This window comes from Anopheles moucheti, chromosome 2 (assembly GCF_943734755.1).
Source record: "Anopheles moucheti chromosome 2, idAnoMoucSN_F20_07, whole genome shotgun sequence".
Lineage (NCBI taxonomy): Eukaryota > Metazoa > Arthropoda > Insecta > Diptera > Culicidae > Anopheles > Anopheles moucheti.
In genome coordinates, this window is record NC_069140.1 from 89,470,868 (window position 1) to 89,495,391 (window position 24,524).

At 50.7% G+C, this 24,524-nt stretch overlaps 3 protein-coding genes across 3 annotated transcripts; 2 read left to right on the forward strand and 1 right to left on the reverse strand.

The window, feature by feature from the left end:
• Window positions 1-154: 154 nt before the first annotated feature.
• On the reverse strand, window positions 155-23,877 carry LOC128300043 (E3 ubiquitin-protein ligase highwire). The gene is made up of 25 exons (XM_053036109.1): window positions 23,445-23,877; window positions 22,826-23,388; window positions 21,905-22,766; window positions 21,596-21,820; window positions 20,689-21,516; window positions 19,848-20,468; window positions 19,186-19,784; window positions 18,545-18,993; window positions 18,065-18,463; window positions 17,452-17,752; window positions 15,571-17,380; window positions 15,288-15,513; window positions 7,685-7,916; window positions 6,912-7,589; window positions 4,164-6,746; window positions 3,899-4,102; window positions 3,408-3,816; window positions 3,106-3,308; window positions 2,643-3,031; window positions 2,340-2,606; window positions 2,073-2,244; window positions 1,658-2,008; window positions 1,332-1,621; window positions 1,158-1,263; window positions 155-1,085 (listed from the first exon to the last, which is right to left on the reverse strand). The coding sequence occupies exons 1-25, from the start codon at window positions 23,875-23,877 to the stop codon at window positions 702-704; spliced, it is 13,584 nt and encodes a 4,527-aa protein (XP_052892069.1). The 3' UTR covers window positions 155-701.
• LOC128298140 (uncharacterized) lies at window positions 8,472-12,759 on the forward strand. Its single transcript, XM_053033883.1, has 5 exons — window positions 8,472-9,836; window positions 9,943-10,088; window positions 10,567-10,856; window positions 10,940-12,240; window positions 12,308-12,759. The coding sequence occupies exons 1-5, from the start codon at window positions 9,377-9,379 to the stop codon at window positions 12,757-12,759; spliced, it is 2,649 nt and encodes an 882-aa protein (XP_052889843.1). The 5' UTR covers window positions 8,472-9,376.
• Window positions 13,196-15,776, forward strand: LOC128298141 (uncharacterized). The gene is made up of 4 exons (XM_053033884.1): window positions 13,196-13,456; window positions 13,603-14,209; window positions 14,274-14,408; window positions 14,478-15,776. Exons 1-4 carry the CDS (start codon window positions 13,196-13,198, stop codon window positions 14,999-15,001), a joined length of 1,527 nt encoding a protein of 508 aa, XP_052889844.1. The 3' UTR covers window positions 15,002-15,776.
• Window positions 23,878-24,524: the final 647 nt, after the last annotated feature.

Sequence of the window (24,524 nt, forward strand, 5' to 3'; positions counted from 1 at the left end):
TCAGGATCGTAATTAATGTATAATAATGATCAGTATAATCTTTGCATAATACACACATATGGAATGTCTTAAGCAAGAGAGATTGTTTGATTAATTCAAATTTGTGTGGATGGATTTTATCTACGACCCTTTGAGGTCACTACAGTGTGTAAATAACTAGATAACTTAAAATTGACTAGACAGATTCTTTGGTAAGGAACGGTCTTTACGAGTATTTGCAGATCTCTGGTCATTCGTTACATCGGTGAATGTTTTAGGTTATTAAATTAAGCAATAATTTAGCCTCTTAAGTTTCGTAACACACCATACGACACTAATACAAACTGAACGAACTAGCGAGAAAGGAATGCGGCAGTTAGGAAATCACCTGTTTACGTAATCTTTCACTTAAATTAAATCTATAAATTATCAAACTTTTGGTAGAATCAAGATTCATTTTAGGGTTAGTTTTTATAAAATGCTTTTACTTACGATGCTTACCGGTCAATTTTGAATTTTTCGCCAGTTCTTAACCGCTCAGTATCCTAGCTAAACCCGTTTGGGTTCGTTATTTGGTTGTTTACCTAAATATTAGTCCATTAGACTTTGTAGCCAAATAGAGTACAGTATCATGATGCAGTGCAGTAGCAATATGGTAATTTGGTCGTCAACATGTTGTTCACTTAAGCACATACCTTTACCGATCCGGAGCGCGAGTTGGTTCAGAACGTTTGCGCATTACGACAAATTCCACAACCCAATGCAAACTCTTCACCCGTGGGCGGGTGTACGACGTGTAGAGGACATTCTTCGCCGGTCAGCTGTGTGGCTTTGGGACCGGCCGGACAGCGCGGTAACTTTCCCTTCGGTAGATTCGTCAAACGCTGAAAATCGTCATGGCACGTGTCGCAGAAGTGGGTTGTGCCGAAGCAGAAAAATACTGCCACCGAGCAGCAGTACCGGCATTTATACTCGAGAAAGTCCATACCGTGCTTGGGACACATCTTTGCCTTCGATACATCGCTGCAACCACCACACACCAGTTCCTGAGGGTTGAAGTTTTCACCCAGCTCGGCATCGCAACGTGCTTCACCTCCGTAGTAAGCCTGCGGTGGAGGATTACAATATTATAGCAACAGGTACATGCAGAAAATGACTCAAAACCCTTCCTATTTTACCTTTCCACACTGGCTGCAAACATAGTATGCGTATCGCTCCATTGCGTAACGTGTAGGGTCTGTTCCATCGGCGGTTACCGCTTTAGCTAATCCTTCGTATTCCAACCTAAAGTAAAATAAATTTCATCCATGAGAATAAGAAAGCAATCAACACCAGCAAAACAAAACACTTACCTCATCAGCGCCTTTCGTTTGACATCCTGCCGCAAAGCGACGATTGGTGCCAAAAACGGTTCCAACGACGGATGCTCAATGTCAACCTTACAGATGGGGCACTGGGCAAAGCCAAAGCTTATCCGCGGACCGTTCCAGCGGCGCATTAGTACGGTTTTGCAGCAATGGAAGTGAAACACGTGACCGCAGCGCAGCTGTATGGACGGTGCCGTACCGAGTGTTTCCGTGAAGCAGATCATGCACATGTCCTCACCGTCCTGGGTCAGACGGGGCTGCATACCCGCCCCGTACTGACCCGAATCTCCCTCGGACTGGCAGTTCGGCACCAGGCACGGTAAGCATTGACCTTCGTTGATAATGCCACCGCACGCGTGCCCACAGCGCGGATGCACCTTGGTGCAGGACACCGCACCGTACTCCTGGCACTGGGCATCGGGACAGATGTTGCCCAGTGCCAGCAGACCGCTGCTACCCGTAGCACCACAGAAACGGCACACGCCCACACCGGTGGCCGTGACCGGTACGGTGCTGCAGCCTGCGCTCGGATCGTGCCCACGAAACTCGAGCATGCCCTTGAGCGTGCGCGAATCGACCACCGCCCATAACCAGTACAGTTTGGCGCGCCCACAGCTTTCGTGCAATTCCACACGGATCGCGTCCTGTTCCTCTTTGCAAACCTGAAACCGAAAAAACGAATATTAAGAAGGCGTGCGATCGCTAGCAAGAAGACTTCCAACTTACCGCTCGATGATGGTTTCTGGTGCGCCGATTAAGATGCAATACACGGTCACAATCAGCACACAGTGAACCACACAGGGCACAGTTGAGGACGGCATATGTAACCTCATCGTCATGGTTGCTACACAGTGGTCTGTTTGATTCCGATTGTCGATGCCATTGGTTGGAAGACAGTCTGTAACAAAAAATTATCAAATAAACATTTAATCGTCATGTCAGATACTAGATGCTATAAATTATAGCATGATACAAATTGAATACAAAACGTACCTATCTATCTGTTCTCGATCAATTACACAGAGTGCTGCTAACGCTAACCACAGGGTGGCGGTACAGATACACGTATCCGCACTACGACGATACTCCTCTTCCAGTTGGGTCACATTCAGCAGACAACTAGCTACAGCTGAACGGCATGCCGTTGCCCACCGTTCAGATAGCTTACCACTGGCCATGTCACGCACTAGCGCAATAATACTTTCCGCCTGTTTGGCTGCGATTGAACCTCGCAGATACCAACGATGGCGCTGCAGTCGACTAACGCTTCCAGTGCCCGTGGTAAGGATCTGCGACGAGGAGGATGTTACGGTTGCCAAACTGACGACAGTGGTAGCAAGTGAGGAGGGTGGAACGCTCTGTTGGGACGGTTGCTGGTGCTGTCCGTTCGATCCATTCTTTACTTTCACCTGCACCTGTAGTGATTTTGCTATTAACGCTAGCAGCACGTCTAGTAAGGCTTCGGAGTCAGTATCCACGGAATGTTGATTAGGAACGCTGCTGTCCGCAGTGTTGTGAGGAACGTTGTCTGATGGAAGCTCCGGTAGTATACGACGAATGAGAGCCGTCACTTGACGCTGGACACGGTCACTTCCCGTGTGTGCAAGTGACAGCAAATCCTTGAGCAGATGATGCTGTTGCGAAAGATATGTACGTCCAACAGAGCTTCCGGAAAGGGCCAGGACCTTCGAGGAAGATAGAGTCGAGTGTTAATTGTTAATTGAGGCTTATCGTTGAGCAGGCAAAACTCCTCACTTACCATACTAAGCATCTCGAAGCAGTAGGCATCGTTGTATGTTGTAGGAATGTTGACCTCTCCATTTAGCAGCAGTTCCCACGCATCTCGTGCCTTCACCGTTTCGCGTTCAATTGCCTGCACCACGTGCACAATTATTTGCTTCTGCAGATGGCTGAGCTTGCGTCGGCTAAACAGAATGCCCACTGCATGCTCACGAAGATCGTGTATGGATTCCGACAGCGATGGAAGCGGAGAGAGTTCTGTACTGCAAACTTCACCTGAACCACTATTGACGTTAGCGCCACTACCGTTACTAACTCCATTGCCAGAATTCCCGATAAGTGTAGAAGTTTCCTCCAGCAGCTTGCCAAACACCTGACCAGTCAGCAGACGGAACACGCGAAGTGTTTCCTGCTCACACAGACGCGACTGAACCTGGCGCGGTGTAGGAAGCGAAGATGCACTTGGAACCGACGACGCTGCAGGGTTGCCTGATCGAGTTCCATAAAGCTTCACCTGGCGGATACGCAACGTTGCATCGGGGCCTCGAATTTCGAGACGGTAATGGCCATTTGTTGGAGTACTCGAAGATCCACCTGCAGATATTGGAACCGTTTGCCAAGCACAGGCAGCCGGATCGATCTCGATTGTGCGTAGTAATGATAGTTCACCTGTGCCTGTCACACTGTTTAAATGCGATCCTCCGTAAAGCAAGAGCGATGTCACTTTGCACTGAAATGATGGAATGAAATTAGCTTTACAAATCTCTATATCTCCCGAATATGTAATTTTGTTAAGTAGTCTTCAAACGTACCGCTACATCTCGACTGTTGTCCACATGCACAGCAATCAGTGATAACTGACAACCAGCTCCCGGTACCGAAGAGCCTGCTCGACCACCCGGAATAAGCTCGATCGTCTTTGGTTTGCCACGATCCTCTTCATCACTTTCCCAAAATGTTTCCGTAGAGTTATCAAGCAATGCCTGAGCGAGTGCTGGACGAGACGAAACAGTAAGCTGAAAGCGAAATTCATACTTCAGTTTCGTGATATTACATTTTTAACTTCACGCCAATTACCTCGTACAGATCGGTAACATCTTGAAATAGCGTTACTTCGATCGGTGCCTCGTCGGTAACGCCTAGCAGGTGATCACGCACTGACTGTGTCTCCAGCGCTCGTTCCTCTTCTTCCTCCGATTTCGAGAGGATGCGCGAAATGTTGCCAAAAACATTCACACGATGCAAAAACTGATGGTCGGATGGTACAAACCGCAAACCGAAACACTGCACTGCCATGCGCTGTAGAGGCGATCCAAGTGGAAAGTGTAGCGTCAACTCGGACACAGTTGATAGGAAGGCGTGAAGTGCCCGCGAAATTCCACGTCCCAAATGACCTTCGCAACTGGATGCGGGGTGTTCTAGACCGAGCTCAGAATCTGCATCGCTAGGATCGACATCCAGATCGGTGGTGGTGAGAGCTGACACAAACCACCACATAACATCGTGCAGTCCGATCGGTTCGGTGAGTTGTCGCAGCAGCCAGTTAAACCCTTGCAGACTGTACCGGTGGCAGAGCGAACGTCGCAACTGCCTTATCAACAATCGACGCAAACGTTCCAGATTGTGACGCTCCAAAATGAACACCATTGCTGGTCGTCCAAGTAGACCGGCGTGGGTACCATTACTGCTCGTTTCTCCTGCAACGCCTCCACCGATGGGCACACCAACATCCAACGGAACTAATCTGCGCAGATTCTCTGATGGATGGTTCAAAAGATTCGCATCAGAGCACTCATCTTCACGACGCTGGCGACGTCGCAGTACCACCGACGGTCCAGCTCCCTGGCCCATCGACACACTACGATGGAACTTTCCACCCGACAGTGGCAGAAAGCTTCCCGGAGCACCATCGTTCGGATAACGGGCCGCTGTCTGATGTGACGATTCAGAGTCGACAAATGTCCCCAGACAAGCCGGCCGATCCGGAGGCGCTGGCCATTCCGATGCGTCCGTTACCTCAGTCAGAGATGCTTCACTGTTGCCCGTTGTGCTGGCACTGCAGGCGGACGACTCTACCGGAGCAAGATCCAGCAGAAAGAAGGCATTTTCCTTCATCATTGCAAACAGCTCAGAAGGTAGTGTCGACCGGGGCGGTTCATTTCTTCGGTCCGCAGCTGCCGACAGAGCTGCCTGGGGACCGGCGGGAAGTGGTACCGGTGTGGTTCCTTCGTATCGTTTCCGACATCCTTCACACAGTAGATACCAACTCGAGACACCATGTCCGCCGTCTCCACAATCTCCGGCCCAACCTTCGCAATACACTCCGTTGGAATTGTAGCCTTGGCCACCTGCAGGACGCCCACAACCCGGGTGGGCTAGTCGCATGTGATACGTTACGGGAATTGAGTGTAGTATCGTACGACAAAGCTCACAGTAACTACCGTCCGGAGCTGATCCACCATTAGGTGGAGCCGTCGTTGTTCCAGTAGTCGCCGTTCCGGTTGTCGTTGCAGCTAGCGTTAGTCCACTCTTACTAGCCGCTATCGAACCACCACTAGCAGGTGGGATGGCAGTTCCCGCATTCGATATTGGTGCTGGCAGTGGACCACACTCTTTCCCTCCATGACCATCATCATTCCGCTTGTCGTTTGAGTTCGTCTCGACAAGCTGCACAAAGTTCGAACCCAACTGATCCCAAAGATGGACCAAGCAACGCAACGCTACCGGAGGAACTGGATTTGTTACGATCGCTGACGAAGGTCCTCCCCCGTCGAGGGCAACGAATCCCGCACCGATCCCCCGATGTCTACGGTTCATAATGCACCGATTGCCGCTACGCTCCAGTGCGTCTAGCGTGGCATTTGAGAACTCCACCGAGTGACGCTGGAGTACCTTCTGTTCGCGGGTTAGTACAGCAGGAATTGGTAACTCGCCCGCCTGATTGCCTAGCCCAATCGGTGCGCCACCAATTCCAATTCCTGCCGTCTTCGAAATAGTTGGATGAAACTTCAGGAAAGAGGCACAGGCCATCGCATCGTGCACAAGCCCTTCGTGCCACAAGAATGCCGCAAACACGGCCCGTAGCGTTTCCGCAACGGATGGCGAAAGAGCACGCTTTGGAAGATGTTGGTGAAACGATTGCTGCTGCAAATCTTGCTGCTGCGTCTGTCCATGAGGAACATTAGGCTGTTGTTGCTGCTGCTGCTGCTGCTGCTGTTGCTGAGTAGGACCAGCTGAAGGATGATGCGGTGATTTGGTTTGCCCAGTGGTTTCGTCCATAAACGAACCCTCAGTCCCAGATCGATGGAACCACTTCTGCAGTGCCTTGGCTCCTCCACCAACAACCTCGGACAGTGCAGCGGTTGCGGCTTTACGGAAATCTCCATAGTTGATGGTGTTTTCGTTCTCTTCACCGTCACCCTCACAATCGTCTGCCTCAATGTCCTCAACCGTGTCGGCAACCAAGGGTTCCTCCTTGGCAGTAGTATGCTCCAGCAGTACCTTCGTCGAGCAAGTGTCCACAATTGGATGGAGAAGCGTTTTCCCCAAATGTTGGTTGTACTGTAAACACCATGCCTCAACCGGGAACCAAGATGCCGGACAGTGCTCACGTATAGACTCCGCAGTCAAACGCACCCAAACGCCGTCATCGTTTTCGAGCTGTAAAGTTAAGGATTATTGATAACTCATAGGCTAACTATAGGCCGATTCTTTGCAAAATGAACTAAAGATCCTAAATGAATTTTTTAACAAATCGTAATAGGAGCGGAATTAACTAATCTATGGAGAAGTTATTCAGCATTTAATTTGATGGACGAAACGTACCTCATCACCGTAAGCCACGATCCCATTCGGTCGTACCACACCGATCTGCTCTGATTGTAATGTCGGATGCAGACGCACGCGTAAGCCGGCCGAATTCTTGGCCAAGAATTTACGCAACTTCGTCGGTGGGTGCACCTTCTTCAGGCCTTGTCCACCGCCCGCCATACCCTTCTCGCCGCAGTGCATCTTGGGCAGTCCACCGGATGCACCGCTTCCGCCGGCACACGTGCCACCACCACCGCCGGTACCTCCTCCCCCACCACCACCACCACCACCAGCGTCAATTACCTCCAGGCGGTAAATTTCCTCTTCGTCCTCCACCACCACCGGTACGCCGTCGATCTGGAGCGTGAGTTCGTACGCACCCGCAACCATCGGCGTCCACACGAAGCCGTACTTATTTTTACCCAAATCATTGGCCGTCAAGATTTCTGTGGTCGCGGCAGTGGTGATGCTGGCGCTGCTTACGTTCGCCGCGTACAGTCGCAACTCCTCGAACGAATAGCCGTGATACGGGCGCATGGCGCTGATTGCCTGTAGGCAGCTCTTTTCCTTCTCTTTGTACGTCGGCTCGTACGGTACGGACGGTGGCGTGGCGGTGGTCGGTGTTCCGGGCGACACTTTCGGTGTGATTGCGTTAACTGATGTATCACGTCGAAGGGATGCCTTTACTTCAATCTGGAAAATGAGAAATTATATTTTACATTCCAATAAGGTTTCAAAAAAAGTCGATCAAAAAATGTTCAATATAATTTTCACAATCCCTTACTTACCTTTATGCCGGGCACGAAAATCTCTTCCCCGTACTGATCGCGAGTTTCCAGCCGAAAGTGTGATGGCCAACCCGCTCGGAGTGGTGGTGTTTGGGGTGAAATAATTTTTATCTCACACCGGCTAGGATCCAGCCGGGATTCGGGCTGCAACCAGGCGGCCAAACGTGCCCCTGGCGATCCTGCCGCGACGTATATGAAGTCACGCAGGAACTGTTTTTCGTAGTTCTTTTCGCTGTAAAGCACAAAGATCATTTTTATTAAATCATTTTCATCGAGGTGACACAAAGACGCGATCGTTTATTATTTTATAATATTATGCATTTAATTCTTTAATATAAAATTACGACCACGCTGGATCCATAGTGCGCATTCTCACCCCTCCATACGCACGAGCAATCTGCGCACGCAACACCATCTCCTTTGTTTGGCTCGGGGATGGTATACACACACAGTGTGGCACAGTGTGTGTGTGCACGAGGGTGCACCGTCGATCATCGCAAGTGCTACTGCGGCAGTACGCAACGCACACTGCACCACTACGCACGTACCCGTTCTGTAGTGGAGTGGGTGCGGCCTCTTCGTCTGGCCCATTCATCGTAACGCACTTCTACCCTTCAAACGCGTTCGTACATGACTGATCGCCTGCACTGATGCACCTGCCAAAGTGAACCACCGTTTAGTGCGATAAAGTGACCATTATTGTGCGTGCACGGATTGAATCTCCAGCTTCCATTGCCGTCCGGGCAAGGAACACGCACGCACTTTTTCACCCTCTCTCTCTCGCGGTCGATTGCAACACATTGACATTCATCATCATCTTAATGTTTTGTTTTTTCTTGCTCTCGCTAGACCAGTACGGTTTTGTTTTGGTGTTCGGTGCGCGCGTGTGAGAAAATGTCAGAGGCTGCTAGATACGCAGCAGCCGTTCGCACACGAGTGAAACAGATCGGAACGGAAGGGCTAGTGTGAAACCCAGCGGGAAGTAGAACTGTGCAGAACCTGTTTTGTGTCACTTTTCCCATTGCTCATGGTTGATTGGATGCTGGGCCAGCAAAACAGTGTGATTAGATGTTAATTGGTTGTAAAGTGATAGGTGGTTTACCAAGCAAGCGACGGTCAAATCGCAGCATGCCACCACAATTAAGCTGAATCGAATTTTAGGGCCGAGAATCGTTTCGCTTGAGTGTGTGTTTTTTAATGAAAAGCGGTGCATAATTATAGTGTAAAGTGAATGCTGCGTAATGGCGGAATGAAATCTCAACATTAGCAGTGTAGTGTTGTTGAGCAGTGGCCAGAAAGTCCAACACATCGCGGAATGCCGTCCGTTTATTTGTATTGTTAATTTTTACGACTTTTTGAAAAAGGAGTGTTTGGACAAACACGCAAACACTCTCCCAGATTGCCTCTCCACAAAAAGAAAACACAACGTCCAGCTATTATCGCTTAAAATCGTTGGCCAATGATCGCACTCGTCTGCTGCATGATTCATCGGCACACGGAAAGCTAATCTTTCGCATCTCCCGCACGGCGTGAATACGCGATTAGGCGATCTTGAGACGCCTTTGCAATACAACTCAACCAACCTATACCCGCAGTGCGCTCCATCGTGCAAAATGTGACACAAAACAGCAGACGATCGATCGGTCAAACGGTGCCATCAGTGATCAAATCTAGTTTACAAAAACAAGCGATATGGAGACGTGTTGGTCTGTTGGCGCAGTTTGGATGCTGATAGTAGCGATAGCAACCGTCCTTCAGTATACCGCGGTCGCCGGTGTACCGTCCGTCTGTTCCTACCTATGTACTTGTACGAACCAAAACTTCGCCACCGTTGACTGTTTGTTCGACAGCACCAACAGCAACTGGACGGATGCTGGGTCTTTCGTGCTCGACGAAAAGCTTCTTCTGCCTGCGAGTGCTACCGCGCTCAACATAAAGCTGATCGCCGGTGGCCAGCTCAACATACGCAGGGAGTTTTTCAAGCAAAACAACATCAACCATCTGTCAATCGATGGCAGTGAGTCACGGACCGGATCGTCCGACACGTCCGTACAATTTCACGAAGGTGCGCTGTGCAACAATAATGGCCAGTTTCCGGAGATCTTGGTTGCAAACGTTGGCCGGCTGGTGCTGCACAGAAATATCTCATGCAGTAAGATATCACGCGGTTCGCTTTATCTAGCGCCAATTGGCTAGGGCAACCGTTTGCCCACACCACCGCACGATCGTTCTGATTTATTTTCTTGCTTGCTTTACAGGAGCGCATCTGCTAAACATCACGCGCGTGAAAGATGTGCTGCTTAAGACTGAGTTCCTATCGGTGGACGAGGCGGAAGTGTTCATCCAGGACGTCAGCAATCTTCACATTGAACCGAACGCTTTCGGTGGTTCTACATCGTCCAGGGTATGTCAGCATCGGTACAGTAGTTATCATAGGTTCTTTCTCAGAACAACGTCAACAACGGATTGACTTGAAGTACCAGCTAATCTTTACACAATTTACTAGAACTTGTAATAGGTAATAGGATTAGTTTTGTGCTTATTGAATCTTTTAAGAAGATTCGTCCATATGCTCCTTAAGGAGGAGTAATTTAAATCCTTAATCCTTAATCCTTAAGGAGGAGTAATTTAAATCAGGAATCCACCATTAAGAGATTCATTCTTCAGCGCAGTGGTAACCTTAACCGAAATGGTAGTTTGACAAATAATTAATTTTGCCTTAAAACTTTGGAATAGAAATTTAGATTCATTCATTCAGTTCATTTTTTCAGAACCATGAATCAGACCTAGATTAGATCATTCTCCCAAATATTCTCCCTTTTTCAAGCTCATAATGTCACCCCGATGTTAATTAATTCTTCTTTCCTCCATGCAATTTGCAGATCCAAATTTATCGTACCACTATCGAGAGTCTTCCGAAGCTTGGTGCTTCCTTTCGGCTGTTAAGTTTTAATGAGTGCAACATTAGTGAGATAGTAACGCACGCGTTCGATGCAAACGAGGTGGAGCATATAGAGTTTGTCCGGTGTCGCCTAACGAGCCTGCGACAACGGGCCGTCACCGAGCGATTGCTTAGCGATTCGTTCATTTTCCGCAACTGCTACATTCACCGTATCGAGAAACAGTTTGTGAATGGGAGTGGTTTAAAGAATTTACTGCTAGAGAGTAACACGTAAGTAAATCGAGCGATAAAAAGCCTTTGTAAGCCTCATCGATTCTAATTATCTAATTGTTCACCGTTGCATCTTGTTGCAGGATCAATGAAATTGCTGCAGAAGCCTTTACCTTCACAAGTATTTTTACGATCGTCACGGGGAACCACGTGATACGCACCGGGAAGGAATGGCTACACCCGAAAGATTGGCAGAACGTAACGATAACGGGGAATTCGTTTGGTGAATTTAATGGCATCTTGCTGCGGGATCGCAGCCGGGACGGTGTGGATAAGACGAAAGCTCATTGCTACTTTGGAAACAACACCATCACCAATGCGCTGCCGGATAGTTTTACCTTCGGACAGAGTTGCCATATCAACGCCATCCATTTCGGCCGTGAGTGCGGCTGTACGTACGACAGTTGGCTAAGGGAGTTGGTTGGTCCGGTTGCGCATCGTGATAAGTTGCTATCCACGATCACTGCAAGCGCTTCATGTCAGGTTGAGGAAAGCTTACGGTATTGCTTTAATCGTAGCGAAGCGCCATCGAACGATACGACCACCGGTGGCTTGGGACAGGTAAATGTCCAGTATTTCCTGGCGGAGTTTTGCCAAAAGGAAGGTTCAAAAAAGTGCTCATCGTATACTAGCGGTGAGGAGGGAAATCGCAAACCTCCACCGCTAATACCGTTCGCTAAGATAGATTCGCTAGCCAACGAGGACGATGATGGCTTCCTGCTGGATAAGATGCTGTGGATATGGATAGCTCTCGCAGCTCTTGCTATAACCGTGCTTATACTGTTCACCGTTTGCTTCTATCGGCGTAGAGTAAACCCAGCGCGTCAAACCATGACAACACAATCATCACTTGCCGGACCGGTCACAATACGTTCGGCGTCGCTTACTCGAAGTTCATTCACAGCCTCCGATCGGCGCATCATTGCAAATGCGCTCGGTTGGATCAAACAATCGTACGATCACAAAATTTGGAGTGAAATAAACACTCCAATGCAGCAGCTACTAGCCCCGTCACCGAACGGTATTGAGGAGCAGGTCAAGGTGCGACTAATCGGAACCATCCTCGATAGTCTGAAGCGTCACGAAATCAGTTGCGCTGAAATCGTTGCGCTGAATTTCGTACTTCTCCAGCAGCTTGGGCCGCCGCCCCCGGAACTGGTCGAAAGCGTACGGCCAAACAGCGACACCAATGATGAGCTGGGACACATCTACGATGAGCTGCAACTAAATCGCACACCGATGTTCGGGGGCACTGGAACCCAGAACGTCGGATTGCTGGGTGACTATGCAGCACCGTTAGATCACGGTGGAATGACCGTTGTCCCCGAGGGCATTTACTCCGAACCCGTGCTGCATGATCAGCTGTTGTTGCAGCGAAATGGTGGTAAGTGTGCGGGATGAGGGATGTATTTTGGCTCGATCTAATCCCATTTATGTTCTCTGTCGCCCAGACAATCGGAATCTCATCAGTCCGTACGCGATCGGAGATGCTACGATGCAACGGAACCCGAGTGCGACGGAAGGGAACCTGCCGGATGTTATTCTGCTACGTCGACCGCCCGGGAACGTACCGTGGAAGGCGCCTAGTGAGGAGGACAATGATGATGAGGACGAGGATGAAATTGATGGTGAAGCGGAGCGTAAAACGATGCTTCGTCCAGCGGACGGTGGGGACGGTAGCACCGGCCCAACCTACGCGATATCGATGAAACAACTAAAACGGCCCCACAGGGGTAATACAACACCACCACCACCACCAGCAACACTACCATCGGACAGTGGTGAAGATCAACCGGACGGGACCGATGGTAACCGGTCGGAACATTCCGGCAGTAGCATGCAAACGGTTCGCATCGAAGATATGACCCTTGCAGACGACAGCAATGAGCAACAACGGCAATAAAACCATCTCATGTTTTTCACAAATCTAAACCAAATCTTATCACCCTTCACACACACATACACCCACACACACAGTTTTGCACAGCATTATTAGTGAATCATACTGGTGCGATATGATTCTAACAGGTATCACGCGATAACGCGCTGCACCGTGTCGTTGTTTGCACGTTATCTTATCGTAAGACCTCGTACTGTACAAACGAGATACGCACCAAACCGCGAGCAGGAGCGCTTTTCTGTGTTTGTGTGCCAAGTGTAGCCCCCTTACGGCTGCAGTGTACCATTCGGAACGGCGTAATCATAAACATCTACTCGCTCGGCGTCGGCTGTTCAGAAAGAAATACCTTCAGCTATTTCAGCCAGCACTTTCAACACACCGCCACACTGTGAATGGTGCGCAGAACGCGCCTGGACGTGTGTTTGTTTAACCCCACACAATGGATCGTGTTCGGTGTCGCATAGTGTTGTTGATAATGCTGATCGCCATCCGATCGGCGTGCGTGTTGGGCGAACAGGAGCAGCTGGAAGAAATCGTACACCAACCGCTGCAATGTGAGCGAATCGATAATTCACAGTGGGCCCAAACAAGTGGAAGCGATTGGGGTTCATTTCACGGCAGGACAGGGGAACGTGTGCTGCGCTGTGACTGTCACGACAGTGTCCGTGTGCGGCGCGGTAACGAGTACGGCGAACAACGGGTAAGTTATGTTTAACCTTCATCAGCTTTATTTTGCTGAGGTGTCAAAAAAAAACGAACATACTCAGCGGTTATGGTGCCCACACCACATCTCGGCCGCGTGTTGGTTCACGTCTTTATGAATCATGCTTTCTGTTGCGTCATCAGCCCAACTTGCGGAACGCTGCCTTTATCCTGCCACCGTTCGGGGCAACCACCGTGGCCACCGATATTCTGATCGTAAATTGCGAGCAACTGCTCGTACCGGCCGGTACGTTCCGTGCGATCCGCGCCGGTTTCTTGCCAAGAACGATACGGTTCGTCAACATCGAACAGTTGACGCTGGAGTCGTTTGCGTTTGAGAGTGGCAGTCCTGCCAGTGGACAACAGATCGTCAATCCAAACGATCCGCATCCAGTATTCGGACCAATCACACTCAGCATTGAGCGCTGCCAGTTAGACGAACTTCCGGCAAATGTTTTCCACGGTGCGGCGTTGCGTTCCGTGCTGTTCAGTGGTTCTCAGGTGGGGATAATTCGATCGCTAGCAATCAGTACACGCTTCCAGCAGTTCATCTTCTCCGACACCGTGATTGGGCAATTCGCCAGACACGCTTTCAAGCGAGCTCAGATGGAGCAGTTACATCTTCAAAATGTAACCATGACCGGGACTTGGTCCTCCCAAGCCTGGCAAGGACTCATCGTTAGCAATGCGATACAGATAAGAGACTCCACCTTTCTGCAAACCATTCATCCTGCCGCTATTACAGAGAGCAGTAAGTAGCACACTACTGGTCACACTGGTGAGTTCGTACTCTGACCACCATTTGACTCTTTCAGGTGCTGATGAATTGCTACTGCAAAGAAATAGTTTCAACGAGTCTATAGCGGACGAGGCTTTCCAGTTGGAAATTAAAAATCGCATACGAGTGATCGACAACACCTTCGGTCTGCTATCGTCTAATCTTTTTAGAGGTATGTTCCCCCCCGGAACCAATACGAATGTTTAAACACAATCTCCCTCTTTAACGATCTCCATTGCAGGAGTGAGGATATCGAACGACTCCGCATGGAATGCACAACCGAACATTCTGCTCGAGCGCAATCGCATCGACACATTTACCTCCACCAACGATGCGCACACTTTCTTCATCTTTCCACGTAATTTCACCGTCAGTCTGGAAGGGTTCCGTATCGCTCAGCTTGCGACATGCGAAAGCACCAACATATCATTCCCAGCGTGGCCAGAAATCTATTTCCTGCAACCGTTCGCAACGACATCACGCGATGACCCAGAATCGTACATCTCCGTAGAACAATTTCGCGCCCGGGAGGGTTGTGATTCGGAAGGACCAGATATGGTGTTGGTGATCGTGTTGGCTACCCTGCTGGGAGTCACCATACTCGGTGCCATCATTGGTGGTCTCCTGTGCTGGAGACACTATCGTAAGAAACAGCGGATGATGCTGCTGGAGCAAAACTTAGTGCAACCCGTCCCGAGAACCTATCGTGAAACACAGATACTGCTGAAGCTCGAAACGGTCGGTACACTGAAGACGGATTTTTAAGAGCTATGACACTCATCCAAACAAGTGATATAAGAGTATTGCCCGGATAGTTTGAATATGCGCGGTAATGTAAGACTTCTTAGACTGCGTATGCCGACAACCTTGGATAATCAAAGAAGTGTTGTCGAGGATAGTCTAGATCTACTAGAACTACTAGAACTACGAGTTAAGCTATTAAGCTACTTAGACGAAGGCGATGTACATCATAAGGTAACATATCGAATTAAGGACACAGCACAAATGTGAAACTACCAAAAACTAAGCTTATAAAATCAAGTATACTCACAGCACCGGAAGATGGCAGTCGAGAGCGTTGCGAATAGCCAACATGGCGTCGGGTACCATCAGTCCCTTGGCAAGCAGTGTAGTTCCGTATCGTTCCAGTGTGGCTGCCTCTGGTTCGGTGAGTCTGTCGTCTGGATCATCGTCAAAGCGCAACTCCTTCCTCAGCAGATTACGTGCGCAGCGGCCGCCGAGATGTGCCAGCTCATGCTCCAGAGCGATCAGAGTCCCTCCGGCCGTTCCACTAGCACCTTCCACAATAGCATGATGCGCGTCAACGTGTTCACCTGCCGGGACCTGATCGGCATTTTCATATCCAATCACCAGACATTTGAATCCGTACGACTGCTGTTTGGGTTCGTTGACGTACGTCGAACAGGACTCGAGGGAAATCTCTACCTCTCGCCCAGGCAACACCATGGCCCGGCCCGGACCACCATAACCCCAGCGGGAGGGTGTATTATACATCCGTACCGTGCACCAATCATCCAAAGCGTCCTTTTCACTGCCGGTATTGCCACGATCACCGCGCCGATTGGGAATTTTCACCTTGACGCGATCCTCTTCCTGGACCGTACCGCACTGCGCATCGAAGGTAAGACACATCCAGCGCACTGTCGCCGGAAATCGTACACGGTACGCGGTAAGGCTTGCCGTTTTATACGGATGATCACTTTCCAAGATGCAGTAGTGTGGGCTGGTCGTGTTCATGCTGGTAGCCGACGAGGTGATCGTCGTTGTCGCATTCACGCCACTGTTCGTCATGTGAGTGAAGCACTTGCTGACATGCCTTTGACGACGCAGTTCGTTCAGCGCCGTTATGGGTGGAAGAATATCCTGCACCATGGACAGTACCTCTACGGATACCTTCAAGTCCATTCGAATGCAGCGTTCCAGCTGGGCCAGCGTTAGCGGAAGCAAATACCGAAACAGACAGTTCACCACCGACGGTGATCGTGTGGTGCGCGATCGAAACAGATCCCACACGGTGCGTTTGCGAATTGGAACCGCTAGCACCATGGCAGCGCCAGCCGGCAGCTCCATTTCATTGCCATTGGCCGCCGACATTCCAACACCACTCCCCGCGGCACTTCCACTGGCTCCTCCGCTACCTCCACCTCCGGCACTACCACCACTCACTATTCCACCGACCGTTGCCTCCGAGGCGGAATCAATTTCGTATGGATCATACGGAGTGCCAGCGGAAATTCCTGATCCAGCATTACCACTGTTTCCACGCAGCGTTTCCAGCAGTCCTTTCGGGAGCACTTTACCGATCGTCCGTCTCGTCCGTTCAATGGTCGTAGCTGCCGCATTCGAAGAGATCACACCGACCAACCCGGTAGAACCTACGTCCAAATGTTCCTCGATCGGTGTTATGTTATGCTCTGAGTCAATGGCTACACCGCCACCTACAACGCCACCGGCACCTCCAGCCCCGATCACACCACCAGCACCACCAATACCAACCACTCCGGACGATGCAGAAGAGGAGGGCGTGGACGATGTTTCCGACGAAGATGGTGCACGCATTCCCGGCGAAGCGGAAGTCCACAGTGCAAGCTCATGTGCCACAGTGAGCAGCTCGCGACACCGGCCTACAATAGCTCTTGCTACTTCCAGCGCAAGATCACGCGCCTGTGTTCGACAGTTGCCCAATTCGCGACCACTCCCGATGTTCATCCCACCATGCGGAAACCCGGAAGAACCTCCAGCTGGAGTGCAGTAGTACAGGATGGCCGGTATTTGACCACGGGACGGTGTCGTACCGTTGAAGCTCAAATCGCACGGATAGAAGCGGAATGTTACTGTGCCGCATGGACCACGAAGCGACGATTGGCCGCAATCTCCGGAAAGAGTTCTCGCACCCTGGCTGCATAGACGCAGTGCGTAACGATGGTTTTCCTTCAGTAGCACGGCTCGATTGAAGCGCAGTTCGGCCATGTGTTGTCTTACGGCCGTTTGATCGTACGATCCAACGATCGATTCCAACACTTCCCAACGATGCGAATGGGAGTAGGTGTGTGAATGGGTCGAGTGATGACTATCGTAAAGCAGTTCCAACTGATACTCGTAGCTTCCCGATCCGGAATATACCTGCAGGTGAAAAAGAGTTCCATCTCGTAAATCAACACCCGGCAAACTTTCACCCTAAAGCTTCTACTTACACATGCGCCAACAATTGATATGCCCGAACGATCAACGGTAAAGGCGATCGCATCAGGTCCAAAGTTCCCCGTATTCCACGTCTTGCCGAGATCAACCTTTCCAAAGCGACTGCCTGTACTGAACAGCCGATTGCTGCCACCCATCGGTGGCAACGGTGGTACCATCAGATCCGTCGTCGGTTGCTGAGTCGCTTCCTCCGGATCACCGCGATCACCCCGGTCCCGATCTACCGGATCACATCCGTGGTGAATAATTTCCGACAGCAGCTTGGCCAACAGACGACAACCGTTGCGGATCAGCAGCCGTTCCTGGTTTTGATCGTCATCCTGACTCTCGTCCTGATCGCTATCGTCTTCCTCACCATCACTGTCACCTTCGGTGAGCGATTCGTTGCGATACCCTCTGGACAATGGCCAACCTTTACCGACGTCTGCCTGCTCGTTCTCGTAATCATCCCGAGCAAACGTTCCACCATCGTGGCCCCCGTTTTCGGCCAAATCCGTTGTCTCGTCATCATCCAGCTCGTAATCGTAGTCGACACCTTCGCTACTACGACAACTGCTTGCACTACTGGTGTTGCTGTTGCTACTACCACTGCTACTGCTGCCACGACGCCGATGCCGTCCGATCCGGTCCAGCTTCCTGCGCACCGGATCCGACACGAGCTCCAGCAACAGCTCCAGCACATCGCGAAAATGCCAATCGGGCAGATGCGGCACACCAGACTGGCCTCCAGTGTCGGCACTATTCGACACACCGACCGTACTTGTCATCTGCTCTATTAAACTCGCCAACAGGTCACGGTTGCGTGAGATCATCAGCGCGCCCGAGCCGGTTGACTGTGGCCGACTAGAGCCGGAACCTGTTGGAACCGGTGCAGACTGCGAGGGCGATATCAGTATCGAGAAGGTAACGCGAAGATTCACGGACGGCTGACAAAGTCCAGCTAAAATGGCACTCAGTAGCAGACGGCCGGTGGTTCGCTCGGTAGCACTGTTTGAGGAACCGTAGCTGTACCGGTAACGGTCAACGTGTGGTTTTACACCACCATGCAGCATTCCACCCGAATCCGTCTCACGCAGCAGCAGCAACCGCCTGCACAGTACCTCCCATTTCAATGGAGGCGTTGGGTAAAATATGTCAAAGCAGCGGACAAACGTACGGTGACATTCGGCGAGGACTTCACGTTTTGCCTTGCACACTCGTCGCCTCATGGAACGTTCCATTGCGGGCAGTGTAACGCGATCGGCCAGTATGTCGATCAGCAGTGTGCGTATTTCGACCACTGCCATTGCCAACGACTGATGATTTCCGGTAATTGAAGATGCCATCGGATGAACCGTCGAAGAGGACATCGGTGAACAGGTGGCTTGATGTGGTGTTCCGAAAGGATTTACAAACTCCGATCGCAACTGATCGTCAATGTTGACATCGGCATCATCCTCGGATGATCGAGATCCGGTCGGATGATAGATCGCGTTCAAGTATCGACGGAGCAATCGGAGACACACTCTACAGATGAACGAGAGTCGAACGATGAGCTGTAGAAAAGGATATAATAAAAAAAAACATAGAGCCATTAGATGTCTGTGTACAGAATAACAAAAACAACGGTTCTGGAACAATAAAGATTCTTCGCTTTTCAAGCTCTGTGATTATAAATACACAAATCTCTCTTAATAAAACGAGAATGAAATTACAATCTCAACAATTCAACAGCTAATGACACTTACCTTCGCTTCCCCAATCAGACCCGCATTGTTCGTCGTCATTGGGTTGGTGGTAAAAGTCTTCGTCCCACCACCGCTACCCTTCTTTTGTTCGCCCGAAAGATTGCGGAAAGCGTTCCACGCCCAGCTCAACAATGCCGTTAGCGATTCGAACGTTTCACGGTTAATGCCTGTTGCGAATCTTCGCGATATGGGACACAACGCTACCACACTATCCTCCGTGCAGGAGTTACTGAGCGTGTGACTGTTGGTAGTGCCACCAGCAGTGCCACCGGCTCCACCACCAGCACCTGTCTTCTTACGACGATATTGCACACTGCCTGCAGCAACACCGTTGGTAGGACCCTTAGAACGACCCGTCCGGAACGGGAATCGGCTTTCGCTGACGACGTTCGGGGCAGGAAATCCGTTGCTAGCGACTTCCGCATTGCCTATATTCCAACGATTTAACATCGGGATCGCGGGCACTTCCTCGTCAATGCTGCCAGACCCGAAGGTCGGTGTGAGCAGCACTGAACGATGCTCGGGAACGTCTTCCTCCTGCGGATCGTCATCCGGTGCAAGATCGCAAAGTTTCACCTGCCGGCCACTACCAAATGCTGCTGGAATTTAACGAAAAGATTCTTGTATAACTGAGTTTAAGGATGTTTCGTTGCACTACTTACCAGCGCCACCGCTTCGTGATCCTGTAAACCAATCCGATGCATTCACGTTCACATTACCATCCAGCGGCGAAGATGAGGATCCACCAGTTGCCGATCCATCCAGCGATGGTTCGAACGGTGGCCACTGACCGGTTGCACCCAACCGTTCCGTAGCCTCGGTCAGCACATCCAAACAGGCTAGCAGATTAAGCGCCAGCTGAAACCGTGGCACTTCACAGCCATTCCATCGCTGCGGAAGTGCTATTTCCGGACTTAGAACGGTAAGTGTCTCGTGTGTTCCGTACCGCGATTGATCACCCTTCTCACAGTCCGTTTGGTATGCGTGTTGATTCGGTTGATGTTTACGGCGCGATTTGCGCCGATACAGTTCCGATGCAATCGGGTTGAAGATCAGCATGCGCTTCCGGATCGCGTCGTAACACCACAGCACGTTGAACAACGGATCGAGTGTGAATGAGAAATGCCACCGATTTCTGCGATACGCTTCCTTCACGCTTACGTTCGAAGCGTTCAGTTCGACACGTGCGTCGAACTGGTTCATTCGATGCGCACGGCAATGCCCGGTACGGCGATCGATCGTTATTGAACCGGCCAAATGTGACTGATTGTTCGGAATGAGCACTGTGGAATATCGTAATTAACATTATTTTCCGCAATGTTTATAAAAAATATTGATTGTAGATAGTATTGGGTCTTGGGAAAAGGATATCATTAAGCGAGCTCAGAGCGCTCACAACAGAACGCGCTCAACCGCTCGTTTGAGCTTTGATCTTCCTCGCGCTCACCGCTCACTCAGTTCATCATTCTACTACTACTACTATTACTAGTGAAAGTTACTTACAAATTGTTGATCGGTCCGCCGTTACACTGTACTTTGCCAATGCTGCTCCATTGATAAGAGATTCCTCCACCTTGATGTACGTTTGATCGCCACTCGCCGCGATGAATGATGCACGGCGCCCCGTTCCCGGACCGAATGAATCGATCGCAACCGGCCCGCAGTGCCAGAAAAAGTTTCCATCACTTACACTGTCCAGCCTACCCCCCGGAGCCTCCCGACCGAGCTGTCCCTTGTGATAATTGCCAAACGTGTAAACGGCGCCCCGGCTCGTTAGCACCACGGAATGATTACTACCGGCAGCGACAGACACCACCGTACCAGCGCCGTTCGGAAAGCGAACTAGATGTGGTCTACCGCCGGGCGGTGCTTGGAGATCGCCCGTTCCTAGCTGGCCGTACTGATTGCTACCGAAGCTATACACTTCTCCCGCGGATGTAAGCACCAACGAGTGATGCTGTCCACAGGCGATCTGTGTAACGATCGGTGGACGTCTCGGATCGTTTCCGGAATGGGGCAAATCGACGCGCTGCGGTGGTACCGGTACGATACGCGGCGTGTCCGGGTCGTTGGAAGAGATGGGATTGGCAGCGCCGGTGCTGTTTCCCGTACCGGCGTTACCGCAGTGACAGCAACATCCGCAACCGCAACCGCACTTTGCGCTTGAAGCTGTCGGTGGTTCGGCATGTGCTACTGAGGGCGTTGCGTGACAAGCGTTACATGGGGCGTTAGTTCCATTCAACGCATTAGCCTGATTCGTTGCAGTGCCGTTCGTTAACGTTCCTACATTCGCCTGGTTGTTTGTATTGGTAGTAGTTATCAATTCATCCACTAAAAACAAATGAAAAACGTGAAAAGAGCTTAAAAATCACAGCTAAAAACGACTTGTTTCTTGTTACACATTACTTACCATTGCGTTCACGCTGAAATTTTCGACCACACTGTCCCTTATTGTTGAGCCCAAAGGTGTAAAGCTGTCCCAGCGCATCCACCGCTACGCAATGGGCCTTCCCGAGGGCCACCTTCCGTATCACTACATCAGTCAAACCGCCAACGACACCGTTCGGTTCACAGTAGTTCGTGTCCTTACCGTACATGATGAGTTTGCCATCTTTGGTCACAAAGGCGGATGTGCCTAGCAGGACGTAACAAAACAAAAAGGGAAAGAGTTAAAAGCTAATAATGGAACACCGTGATGTGTGTGCGACGTTACACTCACCATTGTTACAGGCCACGAACGTGATCGTTTGTCCGTCCAGTTTGTTTAATCGCTTCGGCTTGATTGCCTTCGGTTGCCGTCGATTAGTTTTGGCCAGCTCACCATCTTCACCTCGCTTTGCCGTGCCGGTAAAGTATACCGTTCCATCGCCGGTTAAAAGTAACCCATGGTTTGCCTCGTGACCGACCGCAACCTGCCGGAAGCAGGTGATACCCTTCGGTAATGCCGTCAGCTCATTCAGCTTCATCGAAACGGTTGCCTTCGGGGCACTCATAACACATCCTATCGCACCGGACACGTTGGCGGATGTTTTAAGACCCAGCGCAGTACCACGACCCCAGTACAGCACTTTGCCATCGTCTACCAGCACCAAACCAAACTCCTTGCCACAGGATATTGACTGTATTCCCGCACCAGTGGGGTTACTTTCCAGCACAGGAGGAGCCAATCCACCCGGTGCTTGCTGAAATCCACCACTATCGACCAGTTCTTCTTCAAAGGCGGCCCAACCGTACGTATGGTATCGGTTTTTTGCTAACTTTAAACGCAACTCCGGACGAGTGTCGTTCTGTGTGGAGCCGCCCGAACTGGAGCTAACCGTCGGTGGGTACAGCTGCTTCACGACAAGGATGTCCTCCTCCTGATCGTCCATATCGGTCGAATCGCGCACAGAGTCGGAAACCGCACCCAACCAACAGATGGCATCACCATCCGAGAAGAGTTGACCGTAACGACGTTGGAATGCGGGAATCGGTGCCGTCTGCACCGTCCCTAAGGCCGTCAACGTTGTGGGATCGTACAGCTGAAACGTCCAACCATTATTGGCCGCCATCTTGTTGATGCGACCATAGTACAACTTGCCCTGAAAGAAAAAAATGCAAATTAATACCACTTACAATTTCCAAAATTCCCACACCATACCCCCGAATAGCCGATCCATCCAGGCAACTCGTTCTTGGCATTGGTTATCGTGACCGCACCGTAGATGAGACCCTCCTGCGTCCCATTGAAACCGGAACCAATCTTCAGCAAACCCTTCGCCGTGACTAGATACAAATATTTGCCATCGGATGCAACCGCATGCACGGCGGCAGACTCCAGCGGTAGCCGGAATTCACCGATTAAACTCCCGCGCGGTACACCGCACCGAAAGTAATCCGCAATGGATGCCCGGCCCGTCGCCATGGAGAAGATGGTGCGCTGCAGCTTGGCGACACTTTGCGGCATCTGGACGGAACCACCGGCGGCACTAGTGCTGGTAGACCCGTACACCGAATTCATCAGTATGGCGGCCACCGAGCGTACTATGCGGCCCGTATCGCCCTTCGCAATGGCAAGGGAAAGTAGTGTCGAGCAGGCCAGTGATGACCAGGAGCCATTCGCCGCCGTGGGAGCACTACTGATGGTGGACAGTTCCAGCAGTAGATCGAACAGCGGTCCAAACACGGCATCTGGCTCGTGACGCATTCCTTCGGGATCTTGACCTAAAAAAGAGGTGTCAGTCAAAAGAAAGTCCTGGAGTTGTTCTACCAACGCTTACCCTGCAGTATGTCGTACAGCGAACGTAGCGCTTTGGTAGCGATCCTTGGTTGACTCTGGCGCGTTTCCGCTATGATCCCGTACAGACTGTCCAAGCCCGCAAGCACTATCTGCGGCACACGCTGATTCGCACCGGATTGTCCACTGCCGATGGATTTCGGTTCATCCAGTGCCGTATCGATTATGCGCATCGAGGCTATCGTTGGCCGTGCCGTTGTTTCCCGTTCCAGCACAATCGACCGGACAGCATGGTACACACCGAAACGGGACGCATTCGACGCTATTTCGTACCGATCCAGGTTGGGTTCCAGCAGCAGTTTCGATTTCGTGTCCTTTTTCGCCGTTGCCGCCGTGTCGCTCGTATCGGACGTTTCGGTCGAGAGGAAAATGCTGTTAAACACCGATCCATAGCGGGCTGAATCGTACAACTCCATCTTCTACCGTACGTGTGAGGTAGAATCCTTGCTGAGTTGATCACAAACAGCGCCACCGAAAACGTGCAAACACCGCACCGAACAATGGACAAAAACCTTTTTTTCACCAGGGCGTCCCTACCAGCGCCCGTCAGTGCGCTGATTTCAGGTTCCAAAATGAAGGCTGGATGTGAAAAATCGATATTTCCTCTTTCCGGCACTCCCTCTCTTCCGTACCCGCGTCCGCCGATGCAGACTTCCCCTGCAGGCCACCGCGCGGCGTGGCGTTTGTTTACCAAAAGCCGATGACGGACGCACGCGAGTCGTCCTGGTTTTCCCCTCCATCGGTCAGCTGACGATGACAGTTGCACGCGCCCCGCAAGGTTTGTTTTGAACGGTCGCAGCGCGTCTCTTGATTTTGGGAGGGGATGGAAAAGCAAAACAGAAAGGATAAAAAACCGGCCATCGGGTTTCGTATTTCCGACAGCACGCGTGCTTTACAGTGCGGCGAATAATTGTGTAGTAGGCATTTGCGTTATATTATTTTTTTTTTGCTTCTCTCAATTTTCTCGTTTCTTCCACATTATGTCATTGCAAAATTAAAAGAGAAAGTAAAAAATCGGATCACTTCAACAAACATATACCACAGCACCGAGATATTCGATTAT

Coding starts and splice junctions, on each gene's coding strand:
- LOC128298141 (XM_053033884.1), top strand. CDS start 13,196: ATGGATCGTGTTCGGTGTCGCATAGTGTTGTTGATAATGCTGATCGCC. Junction 13,457..13,602: donor ACGAGTACGGCGAACAACGG/GTAAGTTATGTT, acceptor TTGCGTCATCAG/CCCAACTTGCGGAACGCTGC. Junction 14,409..14,477: donor ATCGTCTAATCTTTTTAGAG/GTATGTTCCCCC, acceptor TCTCCATTGCAG/GAGTGAGGATATCGAACGAC.
- LOC128300043 (XM_053036109.1), bottom strand. CDS start 23,877: ATGGAGTTGTACGATTCAGCCCGCTATGGATCGGTGTTTAACAGCATT. Junction 3,309..3,407: donor ACTTATCGGGAATTCTGGCA/ATGGAGTTAGTA, acceptor CGGAATCCATAC/ACGATCTTCGTGAGCATGCA. Junction 2,009..2,072: donor CCAGAAACCATCATCGAGCG/GTAAGTTGGAAG, acceptor TTTCGGTTTCAG/GTTTGCAAAGAGGAACAGGA.
- LOC128298140 (XM_053033883.1), top strand. CDS start 9,377: ATGGAGACGTGTTGGTCTGTTGGCGCAGTTTGGATGCTGATAGTAGCG. Junction 9,837..9,942: donor GCACAGAAATATCTCATGCA/GTAAGATATCAC, acceptor CTTGCTTTACAG/GAGCGCATCTGCTAAACATC. Junction 12,241..12,307: donor GTTGTTGCAGCGAAATGGTG/GTAAGTGTGCGG, acceptor TCTGTCGCCCAG/ACAATCGGAATCTCATCAGT.